This window comes from Scophthalmus maximus, chromosome 13 (genome assembly GCF_022379125.1).
Source record: "Scophthalmus maximus strain ysfricsl-2021 chromosome 13, ASM2237912v1, whole genome shotgun sequence".
Classification (NCBI taxonomy): Eukaryota; Metazoa; Chordata; class Actinopteri; order Pleuronectiformes; family Scophthalmidae; genus Scophthalmus; species Scophthalmus maximus.
In genome coordinates, this window is record NC_061527.1 from 24675005 (window position 1) to 24698127 (window position 23123).

The 23123-nt window shown below is 44.2% G+C and overlaps 2 protein-coding genes and 1 long non-coding RNA gene across 8 annotated transcripts in view; 1 reads left to right on the top strand and 2 right to left on the bottom strand.

Annotated features, from left to right (window-relative positions):
• Positions 1-726: 726 nt before the first annotated feature.
• LOC118318695 (radial spoke head protein 6 homolog A-like) lies at positions 727-6204 on the bottom strand. 2 transcript variants are annotated; one of them, XM_035648604.2, is made up of 8 exons: positions 6054-6204; positions 4941-5047; positions 4295-4517; positions 3664-3954; positions 2800-3249; positions 2567-2711; positions 2055-2172; positions 727-1954 (listed from the first exon to the last, which is right to left on the bottom strand). In XM_035648604.2, exons 2-8 carry the CDS (start codon positions 5039-5041, stop codon positions 1723-1725), a joined length of 1560 nt encoding a protein of 519 aa, XP_035504497.1. In that variant the 5' UTR covers positions 5042-5047; positions 6054-6204; the 3' UTR covers positions 727-1722. The 2 variants fall into 2 exon arrangements, with proteins under 2 accessions (XP_035504497.1, XP_035504498.1); XM_035648605.2 differs by having other exon boundaries at positions 4941-5056; positions 6054-6164.
• A 3424-nt stretch (positions 6205-9628) lies between these two features.
• On the bottom strand, positions 9629-11588 carry LOC124850938. The gene is made up of 3 exons (XR_007032040.1): positions 11566-11588; positions 11370-11484; positions 9629-10762 (listed from the first exon to the last, which is right to left on the bottom strand). It is a non-coding gene; the product is annotated as an uncharacterized LOC124850938 (long non-coding RNA).
• A 5202-nt stretch (positions 11589-16790) lies between these two features.
• The window catches only part of slc5a9 (solute carrier family 5 member 9), a 30651-nt gene continuing 24318 nt past the window's right edge, over positions 16791-23123 (top strand). For 4 of the 5 annotated variants that reach the window (XM_035647790.1, XM_035647793.1, XM_035647791.1 and 1 more), the window contains exons 1-4: positions 16791-16932; positions 18846-18976; positions 19374-19445; positions 20580-20684. In XM_035647790.1, the coding sequence (XP_035503683.1) occupies positions 16878-16932; positions 18846-18976; positions 19374-19445; positions 20580-20684 (363 nt within the window). In that variant the 5' untranslated portion in view covers positions 16791-16877. The remainder of the gene's footprint in view (positions 16933-18845; positions 18977-19373; positions 19446-20579; positions 20685-23123) is intronic. The other variant, XM_035647794.1, reaches the window with a different exon arrangement.

Sequence of the window (23123 nt, forward strand, 5' to 3'; positions counted from 1 at the left end):
TCTGCGCCCCGTGATTGTGTAGCTTATTGATTATTTATGTAGCTCCTCCAAAGGATCACGACGGTATCTTAGCCGTCGCTTGGCAAATAAGCTGGTAATGCTGTGCCGATCTTAAAGATTGTTTGCTCGTTTACATGTAAGACGCTGGTAGTGGCGGCACGGTCCACGGGTGTTCTGGCACCAAGAGACGGCCCCGATTGGACAGACAATAGCTTGGCCCAGTAGCTACCACGCCAGAACACTGCTGCTTTGTTTCTGCTTTAATTTGGTTGTTGCGACATTGTTCAGCCACGCTACTCGGCGCTGCACTTTGTGTACTGCGCTGTTGATCCCGTTTCAGGGTTTCCGCTATGTTCATTTTGCGGTCGGTGGCCCGCCCCTGCAAAATTATTGCCGCCGCTGCAACAGAATTTTCTGAAATGTCATGAAGTTGCAATTTCAAGACCCTGCAAGGGTTTTTATTTTGACACAACGATGGAGCGCTGCAGGCCACACGCCCCTGAGGAGAGGGAGGGAGAGAGGAGTCATGTCAGAAAAAGTTAAACTTCGCTTCTGCTTATCGGTTCCTAGAAGATATATAAATATTTGAATATATGTCACGCGTCAATGTAACTGTGCCTGTGTTTTGATAGGACCTAGCACGTTGCATGCTAACGTCCGAGTGAAACATGGACCGAGTTAAACGGTCAATAGTCTGACTGTACTTAAAGGGACAACAAGGGTAAGTGGAGTAAATATGTTTATTAGCTGCAGGCCGGTTGCATCTCAAAACTGGACACATTTAAGGAGCACGACTTTGATTTGGAGCAGTGTAGCTGCACTGTTGGTTTGCTGTGCTGCAGTCGGACTGTGACAGTCTGCTGACCAAGCTCCTCCAGTAAAGATCTTTAACATGCAGTTAATGGTGTTGCACTGATGCACTTTAGTTATTATATTTGCCCCTATTGCTGCTTTGATTATTTTCCTTGAATCTGACTTGTAGATAGATAGATGAACTTTATTGATCCCAAACTGGTAAATTCCAGTGTCGCAGCAGCAGGTATCTGTCAAAGAACACACCGTACAAAATACTTAAAAAAAAAAGAGAAATACAAATGTAAAAATATAAGAACTGCAAAACTATACAAGTATAAGGAATATGAACACATATAGCATAGTGGGTTGCTACAGAGTGAAGATCTTTTTTTAGTGCAACCTAAGTGTTGCTGAACATCAGGCTATTTAACAAACTTGTCCAACTCAAATGCCATGACACACACAAACAAATACTACTCAATGAGCAACAAGTAGAATACACATGCTTTACACTATGTCCAGCAAAACCATGCAATGGCATAATTTATCAAATCAAACTGCCAAAGAAACAACAAAAGTCTCCTCTGAGACTGCAAAGTTACAACTGGGTTACAGAAAACTGTATAAATGGTGACTGAGACACAAACAAATTATAGACAACCAACACAAATAAAGAGACAATGTTGTGATTTGGCACTATACAAATACAATTGAATTGAACACTACCTGTTACACTACCCTGTTGCGATGCTGCCATCATATAGTTTAGTAATGCATTCAGACTAAAGACTTCAAATATTGAATTGTTTGTACCTAAATTTACAATATGAATCTATGTTGCAGAGTGTAATTATTTATTTGACTATTGACATACAAATAAACACTTGATAGATCAAATTTACATTTTCAAAATGTATGACTGTTTTCTCAGTCAGCATATTCATCCTCGTCTTCATCAGCGTCCTCCAACTCCTCCTGGGCCGCTTGCTGCTCCTCTAAAGCCTCTCTCAGTGCCTGCTCCTCCTCCAGTGATGGGTCCAGGGCCTCTGTGATTTCTGGTTCGCTGGGATATTCTCTCTGCGGTGGCTGGGGGACAGATGGGCTGTACCCTTCCCCTGCATACTTCAGACCCCATCCAACATACATGTTCTCAAACTTCCTAAATAAAGAGAAAACACATGGATGTTTGTGAATTGCAACATTGCGTTCAGTATTCTGAGAGATATCAGAAGTAAGAACATTCTCATCTCTTCACTTACTTTCCACAAGCATATACATATGCCCCAGGCCAGCTGTTAGAACACAGCACAGCTACTGCATGCTGATATGTGAGAGTGGAAGACATCTTGGAGCTCCAGGGAGGGGTGTTGAATATTTCTGAGAGACACAAAAACTTTATTTCCTTCAAGAATTTATTTCAGAAGAGGAACCAAACCTAAAAAAACTGAAAACAACATTTTAACATTTTTTTTCTAGAATTGAAGTGCCCTAACTTATATAACTTCTTCTTTTGATTGGGCAGAAGCATGTTGCAACTTTAATGTTAATAGGCTGAAGACGTAGCAATAATTGCACACTGCCTGACAGACTTTGGATTTTAAAATCTTAATGAGCGGATCATCAATTTATACCATCCTGACCTCTCATCTGGATTTTGGCAGCTTGACAGGGATGAGTAAATGAAACAGAGTGTGGGGTTCAGGATTTTAAGTATCTACAAAACGAACCCTTTCCTAGTTTGATAAGAAAAAGTTGAAAGGCAAAGACTGACCTCCATCTTGGGAAAGGGGCGTGAGGAGAGGGGGCCCAACCTCTGGCTCAGGCTCATCAGGCTCCTCTTCTTTTTCTTCAGACTCTCCGTCCTCATTAGAGTCTTCTACTGGTTCAATGGCCAGGTTCACCCACGTACAACGGCCCTAAAGCAGTCCACATGCACACTTTTAATAACCACACATACATCTGCTGGGAAAATTGTCCTTGTGCCTGCTTTGATCAGATTTGTACCTGTGGCAGGATGTGCTGAACATGATGCACCCAGGTTGACAAAGACTCAGCCATCTCAGCAACTGGAATGGCCTCAAAATCAGAATTCACTTCATAGCTGTCTTGTGGAGCCTCATCTTCCTCATCACCTTCCTCCTCCCCAGCGTGGAAGAAGCCCTGGGGGCTTACCTGTGTGCCAGCAGATACCCGAGCAATCTGTGCTCTCAAATAGTTGGCTTCATTCCCGGGAAAAGGCGGGTAACTGTGGACTGGTGAGTCCAGCCTCCCGGTGAAGAATTTACGGATCTGGCGAGCAACAGTGATTTGCGCAGGACTGACTGAAGGCAGCTTTACCCACGGAAGACCAGGCTCTTTACACACATAATAAAAAAACTTGTTAGCACCTGTTCCTGCAGCCTCCTTTGGCACCACTGGTGGGGTTTTATAGGTGGACTGAGGAAGTGGATCCACCTGAAAGTAAAGCCACCACAAGACCAGAAAGATTAATGTCCCTTCTTTACCTTCAGATTAAGGAACTTTTGGAAGGAAGAAGCTTCTTTTTTTTAATTTCAAAAGACATAACCAATTAATTAATTAAAAAGTGGAGAGGTGAGGTTTGCAAAGGTTGCTCCAATAAAAAATGCAAGCAAAATGTATGTAATACTCAGCACTCAAAGTTGAAAAAGAAAGTAAAAATAAATTCCTGGATCCACGTTAATTATTACATTATGACTCTTTCTTGGTACATGCCCCACCCATCCTCAAATTTTCATGGCAATTGGTTCAATAGTTTTTGTGTAATTCTGCTAACTAACAGGCAGACATGCATATTAAAAAAGTAAAACAAATACATAAATGGTACATTGATTGGCTCCACTTCTTCACCTCATTGTCCTCACTCTCCGAAGTCTTATCCTCTCTCTCCTCTTCCTCTGCTGCCTCGTCAGTGATCTGCTCTTCCTCTTCCTCCCACTCTCTGCACTCAGCTTCAGCAACAATATAGCTGCTCTCTGTTCCCAAAATCTTGCCCCACAGTCTGCAGCGCAGGAGCGCCTGCGACTCGACAAGCTGCTTGAGTGCGAGGAAGACCCTCTGCATCTCCTCTCTGCCCAGACCCACTCCAGCCTGCTCCAGGTAGAAGCCAATCTCACTCACATTAGGAAGAGGTGTTTCCACCTGATGAAGAACAATAAACACTGTTACATTATGAATATTCAGCTCCATATAATATATCACTCATCTGTGACAGGTTTTTATAGGATATCCCAGCACCCACTGCGAAAGGGGTCAAAAGTCAACTGAACATACATTTTTTTATTTTAAATTTTTTATTGTACAGTTTGTTTTTCTCTTTGTATTGACACGGCTTGCTTTTAAGTTTAATTTGTGTTATCTTTCCCTTATTTTTTTATTTACTATGTTTGTTATGCACCAGTCACCAAAGCAAATTCCTTGTATGTGAGAATTTGGCAATAAACACAATTCTGATTCTGATAATTTAAAAATGTTTTTGTACCTGCTCGTCCTCCTGCTCAGCTTCTTCTGGCTGAGAGAACAGAAGTCGTTGCTGTTCAGCCAGCAGCTCAGAAGCTGTAGTCTCTGGAAGGTCTCGGAGGGTGGTTTCCTTGTCTTCAAACAAACTCCGCTTTATGTCAAGACTCATATCCTCGACCACATCCACTGCATTCTGTGGCTGCTCATCGATCATCTTTATTAGCAACCGTGTGAGGTGGTCATAACTGGGACATAAAAGACTAAGTATTGGACCAGACGTTGGTAATTTTTTAAGATTGACCAATCAGCAATGATATTCACACATAAGCTACGAAATATAAAATAAATTTATCACTGTAAAGAACAGACATTTTCCTTACAAAGTGGTTACTTCTTTTCCTTTGTTAGTTCAACCTTCATGAATTGTCAGCCAAAGTATACACACTCATTTCTATCTCCAGCTCAAATCATCAGACCTGATTTACTGATGACAAAAACCATTCTGCGTAACCTCAGCAAGGAGTTACTGGTTCTGTGTTTTTAAAAAATTGCTAATGGACTGCTACTTGCTACTGATATTTACATAAGCTAGCAAACATAAGCTAACACCATTCTGTGCGCGCTTGCACACATACGCACACATACGCCCACACACACACAGTACTTACATGTTCAGGTTGCTCTTCGTACTGTTCTTCAACATGGAAGCCTTGAGTGAGGCAGCTGATTGCAGCCTCAGGTGACTGCTGCTGTCTTGGTTTCCCTCCATAGTCCACTAATTTCGCTCGTTGGAAAAAAAACATCAAAACGTTCAGCTCAATTGGGACATTGCGGCTTGTATTCAACTTATTCATAACTGTCATACTTTCCAAATTGTTCTCCGTGGTTTTTGTTCCATTGAAATGCATGGAGGGAATGTTCAACATTTGCAAATATTTACACTTTTCATGCATCTTCTTAATCTACTCATTCATACGTTCAGCCACAAACTCCGTTCAAGCCTTAAAATGTTCCACATATTTCTGACATTCAAGGTAACATTCAACTTTTCAAATCATAGTGAACTCTTTCAGCCCTTCTCACACTTTAACATTAGTGTGTATGTTGCGGGATGTTCACAGCTAGAGTGGGGGAGATAAAAGTTTGAGTGGAGAGGAGCTGGGAAATGATCTTAAAAATGTATTTTCAACTTGCTCTCATTCTCACTATTTTCACTATTCATACATAATTTTTTTACATCAAAACTTAAACATTTGTGTGCTCTTTCACACAATGTGACGATGTAAGCAAACAGACTTACACTTCTGGCACTACAGGCCTCCAGGTGAGAGGAGTGCCCAACGACGACTGCATTCTACCAACATTTTAAGAGGGTAGGCAAGAACCACCTATTAGCTGGTTTTAGATTTATTAGATGTCAGCAGATCCTCAATACAATAATAATAAAAGTTTTAAAGGCCATTAACTCCATTGCTTGTGTCTGATTAAGCCAGCATTATGTCAGGTCATGTAAATATAACTCACTTTCTAGAATAAACTTAATTATGAATTCTCATTCATATGGTCCAAAAGTGAAAGAGAGGTAGATGTAGTGATTATTTGTTTGATTGTAGTGATTTTTTGTTTTTAAAACCAATAGATTGTGCATTTTGATTAAGAGAAGCTTAAAGAAGATTTAAAGAAGATTAAAAGAAGTGACAATACACATGCGCAAGCGCTGAACCAATGAATGAGCTCATTCTTATCATGTTGTCTGTGCCGTCTTTCGGCCTCAGACATACCTCAGAAATTGTGCTCGTCTCTCCAGGTGGTGGTCTTGGTCTGGTTTTGTATTTTCAAATTTGGTCAAGTAACTAAGTGTCTAGCCCTTTGTGTCAGCTATAATTCAAATTCTGAGAGGATTCACGACCTGTTATCTGTGATGAGATCACAGATCACAGGAGTGTATGCCTTTGATCATTGCCTGAACTGGGATGACAATTGCTGCCAAAAGTGCCCTTCCAATGTTTTCAACTAAATCGCTGGACATGTTGGTGGGCAACAGTAGAGCATGATGAGGAGATGTGACTGGCAGACTTGGGGTCACACAATCGTGACTGCAAAAGGAAAATCGCGGATTGCGCTGGAGCGCTTGATCAAGCTTTTACTTCCGCTGATTGGCAGTGTGAATTTGCATATTACCTAAATATATAGTTTCAACCGTCACATTTAGATTTAACATTTAGATTTAAAATTTTGATTTAACATTTAAATTATATTTTTTACAATAAAAGTTTATTTCACAAGTTAACAAATATTGCTGTAAATCTGGTCAATAATTCAAACCACTTTTTTATACGTTGTTTGTTGCTAAATGTTGCTGTTTATTTCAATGTGCTCCACTTTACAAACAGTGCCCCATAGCTGACTACATATTCTGTGAAACCCTAATAATTATGATTTAACCAGCCCAGCATATGTGTGTTTAGGATGGTAGCTTGTTTTGTACAATAAAGCGTGAGTGTTTGTTTCTTTGAAAAACACTTTGATGTCCAATCTGTTGGTTTTTCAAAAATGATTCCCCTTGAAAATAGTAATGTCTAAAAAATCCACTGAGGTGCAGCTGGTGGTATATTTCAGCTTGATTGAGTTATTATGATTATTTAAAGTATTTCAAAATATTTAAAAATCCTCATTAGAGTCTGTCTACACACCCCAGATATCATCCAAGTACCTATAATAATGTAGAGGCCTTTTTGTGACGCTTACCAGGGCTGATGTTTCCCATTCGGCCATGAAAATATTTGCCAATGTAGGGGAAAATTTCTTTAATTGTGTTGACAAATCATAGGTGTCTGTGATGTAGCTGAGTGTGTGGAGGACAGAGGATTTAAATAAAATTTTGGCTTAAATAGAAATTTGGCTGTCTGGTAGGTTTCTGTCATGGGGGAGCAGGAAGCAGGACCCAAATGGAGATGTGGGGAAAAAAAGGATATTTAATATTAAAACGAAAACAGAATCAAACCAAGGGTGCCCTCAACATGTAGCAAAACAGGTAACCCAAATACTGGTCCAGGGGGGAAAGCCCAGAAACAGACCGGGGAAAAATGCAGAAACAGACCGGGGAAGACGACCAGGAAACCAACAGTAACAGATGTCTCAGGACAGACTGGGGAAAAATAACAGATGACACAGACAAAGGGAATCACAGAGACTTAATAAACACAAGGAGGGCAGGACAAATAGAACACAGGTAAGACACATTGGCAACAGGTGTAGACTATCACCGGGGGAGGAGACACAGGAAAAACAAGACACCAGAAACAAGACACAGGAAAGGAAGTGAATCAACACGCGGGAAGAGACTTCAGAATAAAACAGGAAACCATGACACAGGGGGAGGACACACCGGCAAAGTGAAGAGGAACCGACAAAAGACAGGGAAACGAGAAGTGCAAAACTAATTCAAAATAAAACAGGAAATCAAAACACGGAATCATGACACAACCCCCCTCTCAAGGGCCGAATTTCAGACGGCCCAAAATAAAGGGCCAGGGTGGAGGAGGGCCAGGAGGAGGGATCCGGGAAAAAAAAAATGTCACTGGGGAACTGGACAGGGATCTTGCTGGGGGGTTCAACAGGCATAGCAGTTCTGGGGGAAGGACCGAAGGCCTTGCAGGCAGGCATAGCAGCTCCGGGGGAAGGACCGGAGGCCTTGCAGGCAGGCATGTCAGTTCTGGGGGAAGGCCCAGAGGCCTTGCAGGCAGACATAACAGTTCTGGGGGAAGTTCTGGGGGACCACCCACGAGCGACGCGTCGATCAGCCCACCGACTGGCGAGGAGGAGACGTCGGCCGGACCACCCACCAGGGATGTGTCGATCCGCCCACCGACCGGAGACGAGAAGGAACCTCGACTAAAGACGAGGAGGAGCAGACGTCGGCCGGACTACTGACGGGGAACGTGTTGATCGGTCCCTCCGACTGGAGATGTGGAACAGGCGTCAGCCGGACCACCGCCGAGGGACGTGTCGATCGGCCCACCGACTGGAGATGTGGAGCAGGCGTCGACCGGACCAGCGATGAAGAACATGTCAATCGGCCCATCGACTGAAGACGAGGAGGAGCAGACGTCGGCCAGACCACTGACGGGGAACGTGTCGATCGGCCCACCGACCGGGGACGAGGAGCAGACGTAGGCCGGACCACCGACGGGGAACGTGTCGATCGGCCCACCGACTGAAGACGAGGAGGAGCAGACGTCGGCCGGATCACCGACGGGGAACGTGTCGATCGGCCCACCGACTGGGGACGAGGAGCAGACGTAGGCCGGACCACCGACGGGGGAACATGTCGATCGGCCCATCGACTGAAGACGAGGAGGAGCAGACGGCAGTCGGACCACCGACTCCAGTCGGGCAATGAACTCCCCAACCAGGGCCTCAGGGAAACTTCCCTGCGTGCCATGCGCAGAGCCCCCTCCTTGTATTCCACTCCTAAGTCTCTTTTAAATTGTGCATGAATACAAGTAAGGGTGTAAATCAACTCACGAAGCTCCAAATCAAAAAAATCCCCTGCTGGGTCCATTCTGGAGGAAGAGGAACCGACAAAAGACAGGGAAACAGGAAGTGCAAAACTAGTTCAAAATAAAACAGGAAATCAAAACACGGAATCATGACAGTTTCACTGCTGCAGTCTGACACAATGGCTCTGCCTGGAGGAATTTCATGGCGTGGTATTTACTTAATTTTTCTGGGCCTAGGTTTAGGATTAGGCAGGAGTTAGGCAATTTTTTTTAGCATGGATGAGTATTTTGTCATGCATAGTTTTTACAATTCACCAGTGGAATGGTGTCAAGATAGATGGGTCTAGTTAATTTGGAATAATAACTGGTGTTTAGTTAAGCAATAGCTCACAACAGGCCGTTGTTTACACTCATTATACCACAGTTACGGGGCGTTGTTCAGCCTGACGCAAAGCGAAGGCATCATTCACGCGTCCCTCGTCGGGGGTCCAGCCGAACTCTCCTCCTTCTCGCCAGTCGGAGGGCCGATCGACGCGTCGCTCGTCGGTGGTCCAGCCGAACTCTACTCCTTCTCGCCAGTCGGTGGGCCGATCGACGCGTCCCTCGTCGGTGGTCCCCTGGAACTGCTATGCCTGCCTGCCAGGCCTCCGGGCCTTCCCCCAGAACTGTCGTGCCTGCCTCCAAGGCCACCGGGCCTTCCCCCAGAACTGTCGTGCCTGCCAGCAAGGCCTCCGGGCCTTGCCCCAGAACTGTCGTGCCTGCCTGCAAGGCCTCCGGGCCGTCACCCAGGCCTGCTGAAACCCCCCAGCAAAACCCCTGTCTAGTCCCCCAGTGACAGTTTTTTCAGTCCGTCTTGGCCCCCGTCCACCCACCCTGCTCTGTCTAGATTTGTTTAGGATCATCTATACATTCGCTTTCCATTACACACAGCTGCCACATGCCCATATTTCTGGCACTTAAAGCATCTCATAGGGGGTCTTTCATACTCTTTCACTGTGTATATCATATATCCCAACATGACTCTCTTAGGTACCACATCATCTCTGAAGGTGAGAAGGACAGGGGTGGTTCCTCTTCCATTCTCACCCCTGCCCATGCGCTCTGCAGCCGTGACATTGCCTCCCTTCAGACAGGTTAATATTTCTTGCTCAGATAATTCCAATGACACATTGTACATTACTCTTTTAACCTCAGTATTTAACCATGGCTTGAAAACCTTGACTCCCTTACCCAGCACATTTTTTATCTTGAGCACCTTAGTTTGTTGCATTGCTGACTTGAATATAATAGAGATCATTCCATTTTGCATAAGTGGGGCATGCATTACATCACCAATCTTTTTTTTAAGTTAATTTGTCAATTTAAGGGGACTGACAGCAGTAAATCCGGAACCTCCCTTCACTTTAAACCCCTCATCACTGTTTTGATCAGATCTCATTGCTTTGGTCTGCGGCCTGTCCGTATCGCTGTCTTGAGAACTATCTCCTCGATCTCTCCTTTTGGGTCTATTCCTGCTCACTGTGCTCCACTTTAGTTCTCTCCAAATAATGTTGTCATCTCACAAACAGAATGGCTTCTTCCAAAGTTCCACTTGGTCTCTGTCTGAGTCTGTTGTATATTTACTGCAGTGCATCTTGCAAGATATAACCTAAATTCTGCAACTCTGACACCCCGAGACAGCCTTGGCTAACCATCGTCTATCCCGGCATAGCAAATGTGGCATGCGGGTGGGGAATAGTAAGTCAAGGGATAACAGTACTTTTACCACGGGAAGCCAGACAACGCCACCCAGAAAAATGGGGAGGCCTGATCAGAGCTGAGGCTTGCCGATGGAGACCTGGGTAAAGGAGGAACGAGGGATCCCAGGGGTCATCCAAATCACGCGTGAAAAACACACACCCTCAAACCAGGGTTGCCCGACACATCACACAAGGAGGGAGATACCGCCACCCGGAGTCACCACCAGTCTCTCCACCAGGGGCCCTCAGCTATTGAAAAGTTGGGGAAAAAAGGACAATCAACAAAAAGGTTCACCCCACAATAAAATATTAATGCAATGGTAAAGAAAAGCAAAATAACAATTAAAAAATAAACAATTTAACACAAAGCAGGGTGGGCTGCAAAAAGAATATCCAGCCAATAGATGCAACAAAATAAACACAGCAAAATTAACAAAAGCAAATGAAGATTCTTTTTCTTCAGAATGTCACTTACAAATTAATCATAACCAACATCATAACTAATACCAATTTTTGAACATAAACCACTTAATATAACCAGAGAAAAGCAAATCAAATCAAATGAAATAAATCAGACCCCGAATTTATAACTCCAAGATAAAGGCAAGCAGCCTTTATCAAGACTTTTAAAACACAGCTTCGCTGTAGGTAAACCGTGGACGAGAACAGATCATAGGCACAGCATAAACTTTGCCCATAGACAAAGCAGCAACTTTTCTCCCTGTGAGCTCATGTGGGCACTACAGCACTGCAGTTGCTCACAGACCCTGTTATGCATAAAAGGAAACTTAAATTAATAAACAAACAAGCAATAATAGCCGCATCAGTCCAAGCTGGTAACATGCAACCTACATACCAATGAGGCAGCGCCAGTTATCCCCGGCTGTGAGGGAGACAGAGCGTACAGCGCTCAGACCGCGACAGCGCTCAGCGCACTTAGCTGAACGAGGGGGAATCACCCACAGGATAGCCTAAAACGGAGGCAAACCGGTGTAACTGCAGCAATTCTGAAGACAGAACCTAGCTTTACCGATGCAACCACTTCTACATACCTGCCGAGGTACGGGAGTCAGGTGGACGGAAATGCGGCAACCAGGAAGTGGGTGGTGCCTTCACCATCGATTACCTATATTTATAGTCTGCCCTCCAGTGGTGGTTGGCTCATATGAGCTGGGTGATTAAGTAATGCAAACAGCACAGCCTTATCATTCTGCTACAATACACCACCCCTTCTTCCAGCAAAAGGATACCAGGGCTAAATAGAGCAGGAATTGCATTGGACAAGAGAACCAGTACAGTTTGGAGGCCCCATGCTCCACTGATCTGGGAAGGCGATGGACATTGGAATGGTGGCGACCGTGCCGTGCGTCATGCTGCCACTCTGGTCAGAACAAGCGGCTGGTGGAACAGCCAAGACGACAGATGGCAGGTCACCTGCCACCGTAGTGGGAGCCGATGAAGGACCGGACACAATGTGGATGGGGTCAAACTGTGGGGGCAGCAACCAAGGGTTGGTTTGGGTTATTGCAGCTGTTTGAATAGGGGTTGCTCCAGTGGCCTGGTGCCTCAAGACAAACAGATCACGATCACATGACGACTCATCCTCCTGTTGCTGGTCGGTAGGTGAGAAGAGGACAGGGGCACCATTGGGAGAGTCAACTCCAATCGCAGCCTTTAACAGCGTATGATGAACCTGTCTGGTTCTACTATTATCATTGACCGGTGCAATGGTGTATACTGACCCTCCCCTTTTCTGCGCCATCAGGACCCTAAAAATAAGACCGGACCCCACAGATCCTGGATCTTATGATGTCCATCCACACTGAAATCGTGCAGTCACACCACCCGGCCCTCTGTCAGAGGTGCATCTCGAACTTACACATCGTAGTTTCTCTTCCTGCGCTCTGCTGTAACCTTCAACCTTTCCCTGGCACCTTCAAAAGCTATCTGTAATCAGGTTTGATGTTCCTGAATCCTGAAATGGAATAATTGATGGAGTGGATGCTGATTCATTAAGACCGAAACCGTGGATGTCTTAAGCAGAAGTATTTATTATAAATGCTCAATTTTGAGGAGACTTTCGGGTTCGCGACACAGATCAACAGGTTCACAGTGTTCGGTGTCCCAAGATAGTCTGCCCATCCTCGGTCTCAGTAGTGTATTTAGCTTTGAGTAATGTCATCATCTCCCCATGACTATGACACTTCACCTGCTCAATGATTGTTTCGGCTTACCATAGATAAGATGACCTTGGTTGATGCCTGAGAAGACTCATCTTAAGAGTTTCTCAGGGGAGGATAGACCTGAGAAGCAATACTTTGGAAAGGGGGGTGTTTAGTTTAAGTTTAGTTTAAAGTTTACACTTTAAACTACTTTCAAATAACAGTGGTCTGCAATATTAAAACCTGCCAGTTTAAGCCACTGCAACTGGACGAGATGGTGTATCGTAACTCTTCTTCTCTTCTGTGCTTCTGTCAGCTTCGTGTGGACATCAGAGGTTAATTTTACATGAACTCCGTACTGCAGCGTTATAAAGCGGTCTTGTCGTGAACTTTAAAGTCTTCGTTAAACATTTTTGTCATGTTGGGCTGAATGATTAATCGTTTTCAAATCAAAATCGCGATTTGAAAAGTGAGTCGCAGCTACCGCTGCTCCAGAGCGCTGATCAGCTGTTTACTCAAAATGTATCATGGTCATAACCATATCCAAAAGCAAAACTGCACTTTTTCTTGGCCCATAAACAACAAGTGTGTGAAAGACAGACAGATTAAGATGTCTCCAGCAGTGGAGTGAACATTTACATTACATTACAGTCAGTACATTCAGAGTAGCCTATGTTAACTTAATTTCTTTGAGGATCACAAATAATAGGATTGGGATAATTAAAGGAAAATCAAAATACAGACAGCATTATGGTTTTAGGAATATGAGGAAAAATCATCTGATACATTGCAATATCCCCAAGAAATAATCTCGCTCTCACTCCTGGACCCACTGCTTTATGTCTGAAAACATTCCCGGCCAGTAACAACGCTGCCACGGTAGGGCCCATTGATCTTGTGTAGGGACAGCCATGTTGTATTTACTGAAAACATCGGTTATTACAAGGACATTTTCAAAACCACTTTGGGAAGGCTCCAACAGTGTGAAATCAATGGCCAAGATCTCATTTGGCCTAGACGCAAGCAAGTGTCCCATAAAGCTGTGTGACACTGGTCCAGAGTCTTTCGCGACCTGGCAACGCTCACACTCCTACACCCACAGCTTTATGTTTGAAAACATTCCCGGCCAGTAACAACGCTGCCATATGAGTTCAGCAGTTCGCTCAATGCCCCGATGCCCATGCTCTTGGTGTAGCTGTTTCAAGATCTCCTGTTTAAGAACTGTAGGAAGGATGAGCTGGGGAAACTCCTCTCCCCCGTCAAAACTGAAGACCTGGCGATAAAGCACCCCCTCTTTTCTACTAGGCAATCCCATTGGCCTAACAGCACCATAGCTGGCATGGAAATCTGTCGCCTTTCAGTCGGGGAAGGCCGAACCTTCCTCCTCCAGAACATGCGGACATCCTTCAGGAGGGGATCATCATCCTGTAAGAAACCAATGTCCAAAGCGGAATGACGCGGGAGGACAGAGACGATGGACTGGGTTGCAGAGGCCACAGGATCTGACTGTGCAGCTTTCTGGAGGCCGCTGGAAACCAGAGTGCTAGTGAAGGCCTGCTCGCCCAAGCCGGAACCAGACCCATGCTTACAGGACAGCGCATTAGCATTCTTATTGCTGCTACCTGCCCCATATTTGATGTTGAAATCAAAGGCAGCAAGTTGGGTTGCCCATTGCTGCTCAGTGGCCCCCAGTTTGGCAGAGTGGAGATTACTCAGTGGATTGTTGTCAGTAAAGATCACACACTTATGCCCCAGCAGATACTCTCAAAATGTTTGTGTCATGGCCCACTTTAGCCCTAAAAATTCCAATTTCATGGAGCTGTAGTTATCCATGTTGCGCTCAGTGGCTCGAAGGCTTCTGCTGGCATATGCCACTGGTCTAACACCACTGTTGGTTTCCTAGGAGAGGACAGCACCAAGGCCACAATGGCTGGCATCAATCTCCAAAATGAATGGGCATGAAACGTCTGCATAAGCACTGGGGAGGAGACCACCATGACTTTGAGGCCTCAAAACTTTCCTCACACTGAGGTGTCCGTGCCACACTAAGAGCTTGTCCCGACATACTTTTGGACTTAGTGCCTGCAAGAACTGCCACCTACTCATGCAAACCCTCTACAAACCGCCGGTTCGCAGGCGAAGGCCAAAAATGAGCGCAGGTCGGACACCTGACGAGGACGCTGCAACTTGGCCATAGGCTCAATTTTGCAGGGTCTGTGGAGACACCTTTGCTGGAGATAATATGCCCCAAGTAGTTAACTTTTTTTTTAAAGAAGGCACACTTCTCCAACTTGGCTTTCAGGCCTCGATTTCGTAGCCGACCAAGGACAGTTTCTAGCCGCTGCAGGTGCAAAATACAATGATGTCATTGAGGTAAAGCAATAAAGACTGGCCCTGCTGATCCTCAAACATCCTTTGCGTCAGCTGCTGGAAGGTGTTTGGTTCGTTACACAACCCAAAGGGAATCCGGTTGAATTCAAAAAGTCCAATGGTGTGCAGATGGCGGTTTTGGATTTGTCTGGTCCGGAAACAGGCACCTGGTTGTAGCCACTGGACACTATCTGGTGGAGAACCTAGCGGGCCTGAGCCAGTGCATCTAAACTCTCCTCAATGCGAGGTAGGGGAAAGGCCTCTTTCCTAGTTTTTGAAGACGGTACTGGAGTATCATCCAGCAGAGGTAAATCGTGTGAGGTGAGGTTTGTAGAGCCCAGGTCACCGTCATGGGTCGAAAAGACTGAACTTTGTATCTCTCAGTAAGGACCTTACCTCCATCTGCTCTTGTTCAGCCAATGCTGACAAGTCCATGGACTCCACCTTATCTGGTGCAGAGCTGGCAGTCCCTTGGGAGGAAAAACTGGGTGAGGTGGACCTCACCTCTGTGACCCCTGTGGGCAGACTGACCACTTGGGCACTACTCAATGCCCCAAGGCAATTACGCGGGTAGAGAATAATTTTAATCGTACCCACATTAACCATTGGAATGTACAGTACCCCGAGATATGTTAACAAGGCAGGTGGAAGTTGCACAAAGAAAACAACAACAAAACCCAAATACACAGACACTTAAATCAATGAAAAACAATACCAGACACATCTTAACACTGATCTAAATCCAAAAAGTAATTTTCATTCAAGTCAAATGAAAGAACCCAATTAATCAAAGAAAAAAAAGGAATGTAACTGACAAGAATAAACACTATATTAAACAGATGTGTCTGCTTGAGCAGTTAAAACCCTGAACTTGTAGAGCCAAAACAGCAACTCATGCCAGAGCTTGGCGGCCAATGATAGGTCGCACACCGAAACACAACCAGCAACCTCTCTGGCAGCAGGAATGTGAGCTGCAAAATCCACAGTGTTTTTGTACAGCAGAACAGAGCAATTTAGGAATCGGTATGGTGAAGACAGGATTACCGGCGGAATAAATTTGAGCGGCTTACCTCACAGGGAATGCACTGCGCCAAGCAGGAGCTCCAAAGTGGAGTGATTCATTCCTCCAACCCTCAGCTGCGCCATATGCGCTGCAAAGGAGCAGAAAATGTGGACTTAATATGTGCGCTGTGCTGCGTGGATGCGGAAAAAAAAGGAAAGGGCACAGCCACATACCTGATATTAGAGAAGATGCACAGAGGCGTGATGTCTTCGCAAAACAATTTCGCGGCACCAACCAGGATGTCGGCTCGGAGGAAGAAAGGGGTGAATGGGGTCCCACCTGCCCAGTAATCACACTGCAAGTAGCTATGCAGTGGTAGGGTGGAGAAACCTATCCTGACCTATCCTGACCTCGCATAGGCAGACTAAACACTCATCTTTGCAATCTCTCTGAGAGGAGAGGAAATATATTTCATGACAATTATCATCTTACTTGAAACCAAGAAATATATACCTTTATTAATGGAGCAAAGACATTCAGAGATCATTAAGGGGAAAACTAATGAATGGCCTTGTGGTTGAAGAAAATGGTGTTTTTGATATACTGATTCCATCTGCAAACAGCAACAAGCTGTGTACCTGTTTTTAGATGACATCATGCATGTCAGTCTTTGGTAAGAGATTATAACCAGGCCGTGAAGTTTGACCATCTCAGTGTCAAAGTGATTAATAATTAAGCTAAAGCTTAACTGCACAGATTCACACACCTCTTTTAGGTTTACCACACCATTGACTTAACTGTGCTACACAGAGTCAGTGGAACATTTAACATGCGCCACACCATCTGGAATATTGGAATCAACATGTCTGCAAGTCTCAATACAGGTCTGATCCTTCTTTAACTCAGTTTTACACTCAAAGGTTCAATGTATGACTGCTTCTACAACAAGCTCTATTTTTATTGCATGTGAAAGGCTGATTTTATAGACAGCTTTCCAGTGCATGTGAAACAGGAAGACAAGGGAAAGAAGCTGTACAAACGATAAATGTAACAAATATGTATAAGTGATCAAACTAAATCTAAATCAACTAACTGGGGATGGGAAACTTTTAATCACAATTAATCGCATTGTTTTTTTCTTAAGATTGAAGTTAGTAATAATGGATATTTAAATGTAAAATTATGGATTTAATGTAGAATCAACACAAAGGAAGTATTTCAATTCAAATACTATTGTTTAATGGCATCTTTTTAACTTTGAACACAGATTCTCTCCTGTGAACTAGAGATTTCAAATTAAACCATCAAGGCCATGTGAAGTCAAGTGACTCACTGAGGCCTCGTCGACGTGTCCAGATATCTTTCAGCTAAATCTCTGCACACGTTGGGGGATAATCTCCTGCGTGCACTGTGATGTGACAGGCAGTGAGTGTGTCAACCTGAAAAACCACAATAACCCTCTAAACTCATTCTCTGCCTTTTTCCGTTTGCGCAGACTATATACAGGGCGTTTTTCTGTCTTGTTGAGCGCTTTCACTGCAACAGATGACTTTATTACGGAACCACATATTAACGCTTCAAGTTATTTCTCTCCCTCTGCATAACATAGAGAGCATCTGCTAAAACTACTTCCTGTTTCTTTCATATATTGCAATATATTGATCGCTTTTCATTTTGACGTCCATCGTGAAAGTTATAAACAATTCCTGTTTCGCGTGTGTATCGCATATTTCCCCTTGTCACTTTTCACGTGTTTTCGTGACAAACCATACTTTAAACTCCTTCCTTGTCTGTATCCATCCTAAGCCAGGATGGCTCATGGCTAATGGTTGTGCGGCACACATCGTCAGCAGGCACAGGAAGTAAACAAATGCGTCAACATTGCGTTAAATTTTTTCTACACGTTAAATAGTTCACAATTAATGCAAAGATTATCGCGTTAATGTTGACAGGACTAATTTATACATAATTTTAATATAGGTCATGGCTGTGAGCTAATGAGAATAAGAAAAATAAAAGAAGAAAGGGACAGAAGGAACAAAGAGGGAAGTAGAACTTACAAAAAGCAACAGATGAACCAATGAATATACACATCAGCATTAAGTAGGATTTCTTAACACTGTCAAGATTATCCTTATCCTGAGCATCATTCAAGCACTGCTGTTTGGAGGCAAATCAGTCTCAAGCCTTCTAATTGAATGTGCCCTTTCCAGTTTTGGTGACAATGCTTAGATGTCTGGGGAAATGATCTATCAAATTCCATTTAACTTAGCACTGAGTCTCTCATTTCCTTTTACCACTGAGTTACAATAGAAGAATTTCTAATTAATGAAGGAATAAATGTATTTTCAAGTTAAAAAAAAGGGTGTTCAACTGCCTGAATATTCTTACCATCAATGATCCTGTTTTTAAGTCACACTCCTAATAGAAACTGGCCTGAATCTTTAGATCTCTTTGGTAATGCATGACCAGAACTTCTTGGACAACTCCAAAAACAATGCGCAGTATTTATGTCCCAGCTGTTATTTACAATTATGACTCAAGATTTACCAGGATCTACATTGTTCATGACACCACCTATTTCCGTATGTTAACAGCTTCACAGCTGATAGTCTGCCATCTTCCACAGTCTTGTTGAGATACAATTGGCACCTGTACTTTTTATGTACAGTGCAGTATTCTAATTACATGTCTTTTGTGCACTTTAAATTGTTTTTTAAACAGTTGGGTATGGTGTGTCTGTCAATGAGAAGAAAATGCTGCCATAGTGAATTTCCATTCTCTTCTTGGCTCGCAGGCAGCAGCTCCTCTGGCTTCACCACTGGGTTCACCACTGCAGCAACTCCCAGCACAGGTGTCAGCTTGGATGCTGCTGACATCGCTGTGGTTGTTGTTTATTTTATCTTTGTCATGGTGGTGGGAATCTGGGTAAGAACAATAGCTCAACCCACTTTACACATTATTTGGATATTATTGAAGTTATAACACGATCATAGTAAATATGATAAACTTTGGGTAATACTTGATAAAGAGCAAATCTGGGCTTGACATGTTGCACTTTGTGTGAAAAATAAGAAAGCTTTGCATGAACAGGTGACAGTGTTTCAAGTCATTGTACAAGCAAATTGTTTTTAATCATTAATACTATTTCCTTCATAATCAGGTACCTGAAACTTGAATCCTTTTGGCTCTTATTCTTTAATGAGTCAGTATGTGTTAAAGTATAGCCTTTATGGTAATCAGAAATGTGCCCAAGCAAAAAATACTGAGAACACACTTAGTAGTGGTGTGGCTGGCCTGATCTGTACCTCTGTCTCTTCCACAGTCTTCAGTACGAGCCAATCGCAGCACTGTAGGAGGCTACTTCTTGGCTGGCCGTTCAATGACCTGGTGGCCTGTGAGTACTGGTTGTGCTGATGTAGATGACGTTTACTTCTCAGTTCAATTGGTAATATGGTGCTACATTTTTCTATTTGATGCATCCATGTCCTGTTTTGCACTTAACAGTTTTGTTTTGCTGCTCTTACACCTACCCTTAGCTGTCACAGCAGTTATTCTTTGACATGGAGTAAGTCCCAGCTGACATTGGGCGAGAGGCGGGGTTGAACCCTGTACATGTCACCAGCCCATCACAGCGCCAACATACAAAGATAAACAACAATTCACTCTTACATTCACACCTACAGTCAATTTAGAGTCTGGTGAAACAGACCGATCGAAAGGGAGTGTTTTTTCAATCTGCAGTTTGTATTTTTGTCTGGCAGGAGGCAGTGGTGCTGCAATACAGAGACAAACGAATCACATACCTTACTTAGTGGGTATTTGTCGCCATGGTGTCATGATTGAGCAGGAACTGGACCTTAATGCAGAGGTGTATATTGAATATTTAAAAATGAAAGAAAACAGACTAACTGCATCTCAAAAAACAAAATGCAACTAAAGGTGTCCACGAATGTAGCAAAAAGTAGCCAGTAGAAAAACACAGGAGGCAGGGGGAAATCAACAGGAAGAATATCACAGGAACCACAGACTGGGGGTAAAATAACAGACAAACCAACAAAGACAAAGGGAAGCACAGAGACTAAATAGACACAAGGTGGGCAGGGCAAATTGAACACAGGTGAGACACATTAGGAACAAGTGCAGACAATCACAGGGGCAGGAGACACAGGAAAAGCAAAGACACCAGAAACAAGACATGGCAAAGGAAGTGAGCAACACAAGGAAAGGGACTTCAAAATAAAACAGGAAACTCAAGAAAACACAAACACGGTATAACAAAGATAACTTAACCAAGGCAAAGAAACACTAAGCACTCCTAGAAATGGAAAATAGATAAAAGTCCACTAGATATAATAATCCTGGGGGCAGAATCATTACACATGGCACTTTATATGTAGCTAATAAGCATTTTTAAGGAATGCGCTGTACAGGTCTATACATTCAAATTTCAGAATTTTTCAACAAAGCGAAACCTTTAAGTCAATATAAATTCCTGTTGTAATTGTGTATTGCCTGTTTGTGTTTACAGATTGGAGCGTCACTGATGTCCAGTAATGTCGGCAGTGGTTTGTTTATTGGTCTGGCAGGAACAGGTGCAGCCGGAGGCATCGCAGTTGGGGGGTTTGAATGGAATGTAAGAAACATGCTCTTGGACTGTATATGATGTGCACTGTTGTTGCATTTAGCCTGATAGACAAGTAGGTCTGTCCCATTAGACATTACATTACATTCATTTAGCTGACGCTTTTGTCCAAAGCGTATGATAAAAAGTGCATTCAACCATGAAGATATTACCAAAAAAGTGCAAGAATCAAGAGAGTATATAAACATTTATCGAGTAAGGTGCTGTCTGAACAGGTGAGTTTTTCATTTTGTGACGGAGGCATTTAAGGGTTTCTGTGGTCCTGATGTCAATGGGGAGCTTGTTTCACCATTGAGGAACCAGGACAGAAAACAGACAGGATTTAGTTGAGCGGTGGTTGCCCACCCCTCGCAGTAAGGGAGTAGCAAGGCGTTTGTCAGTAGCAGAGCAGAGTGGACGGCTGGGGTGTAAGGTCATGTTCTGGATTTAGTAAGGGCCTGAGCCATTCGCAGCACGGTAGGCGAGTACCAGTGCCTTGAATCGGATTAGAGCCACCACCAGAAGCCAGCGCAGGGTGCGGAGGAGCGGTGTAGTGTGCGAGAATTCTGGTAGGTTGAAGACCAATCGGGCCGCTGCATTCTGGATGAGCTGCAGAGGTTGGATGGCACATGCCAGTAGACCAGCTAGGAGGGAGTTGCAATAGTCCAGGGGTGAGATAACAAGAGCCTGCACAATACCTGCGTCGCCTTTTCTTTGAGTATCCTCCTGATGTTGTGGAGGATGAATCTGCAGGAACGGGTAGTCACTGCCAACAAGGCAGTGAAGGACAGCTGGTCATCCAGTGTCACACCCAGGCTTCCTTGCAGTTTGAGCAGGGGTCAACACAGAGTTCTCAATGGTGATGGAGAGGTTGTTTGTAGAGACACCTTCCCTGGGAGGAAAAGCAAAAGCCAGATTGAGCTTCAGGTGGTGCATCGACATCCACTGAGAAATGTCAGCCAGACATGCACAGATTAGGCTGCTACCTGGGTTTCAGATTGTGGAGAGGACCACAAGAGTTGGGTGTCATCTGCATAGCTATGGTAGGAAACACTGTATGAATGAATGACTAGTGACACAGTGTACAGAGAGAAGAGGATGGGAACTAATACAGAGCCCTGAGGGACCCTAGTAGTGAGGTTGCAGTGTTCAGACACAGATCCTCTCCAAGTAACCCTGTAAGTGCGGCCTTGAGGTAGGATGCTGTTGTGCATGAGCACAATGGGTAAATGACCTGCATGTTAGCAACTATAAATATAACGCAACGCCAGCTATTCATTGCTTCCAGGAACAAGACTCGCCATGATCAGGTGATTTCTCGGTCCGACAAAGGAAGTAACCACTTCTAAAATTAGATTCCGTCCCCTGTGACAATTACTCTAGAAACCAGTAGAAGTGACCGTGCACGCAGCTGAATCAGGCCTCAGGATTTCTGACTTCGCCGGACGAACCGAAATCCGCCTTTCTTTTCTTTCTCTCTGTGTGTGTGGGAAAACACATACAGTGCCGGTACCAAGACAGAGCTGTTGCGATGGAACACTCTGTTAATTGATCCCCGCAGAAGGAAAGACCTGAACCCTCAGGCTTTCACCCGAGTCTACCGCCGTCCATCCAAACCAGGAGGAACACACCCCCTTTGCCGCTAGGAAGCACCAGGGCCTCTGCCTCACGTATCCCCGCATCCGAGGACGGACTACACACGCCTGTTCCCCCGTTGGAGTACAGTAAGAGGCTTTAGCTCTGGGCAAAACGTAGGCTATTTGTGTGTTTTAAGAAGTTTAACTTGCTGTGCATTGTTGTGAAGTTTGTACCAGACCGGGCCGTGTCCCGGTTATTGCTGCTATAATAACTGAGTTATTAGGAGTGTTGATGTCGGTTTACAGACCAGATAAGCCCTGGCTTATTGCTCATGAGTTGCCGCATCCCTGTGTGACACAGACCAGGTGTTGGATCTCGGCCATCATCAGCTGCTGCTTTGATTGTCTTCCCTCTGCTTTCTTACTAACGAACATTTACACACACTTGTGGGTCTGCTTGAGAGATTCTGGTTGGAAGGTAGCTTCTCTCCCGAAGCTCTCCTTTGCTAGAGTCATATGTTTAAAGGTAGCTGCCATTTAACTTGAGGTTTCACCCCCCACCTTTCTCTGGCGCCACGTGACTTCCCAAGCCACATCCACCATCTTGTTCTTCCTCCCCTTTTCACGTGCACACGCATGTGCATGCACACACAGACACTCTTGCCTGTTGTGTCTTATCATATGACGTTCATATAATATGATTCGTAGCTTAGCATATGATAGACATTTGTTGATAAAAGTAGTATTGATTTTAAATTGATATTGCTAAAACTCAGCGCACATACCAACGGAGGAGACAATCCTTCATTGCAAATTAGCACGTTCACCCGGGTGTGACATTAACATCAACGCCGATTGGAGGTGAAGCCGATTA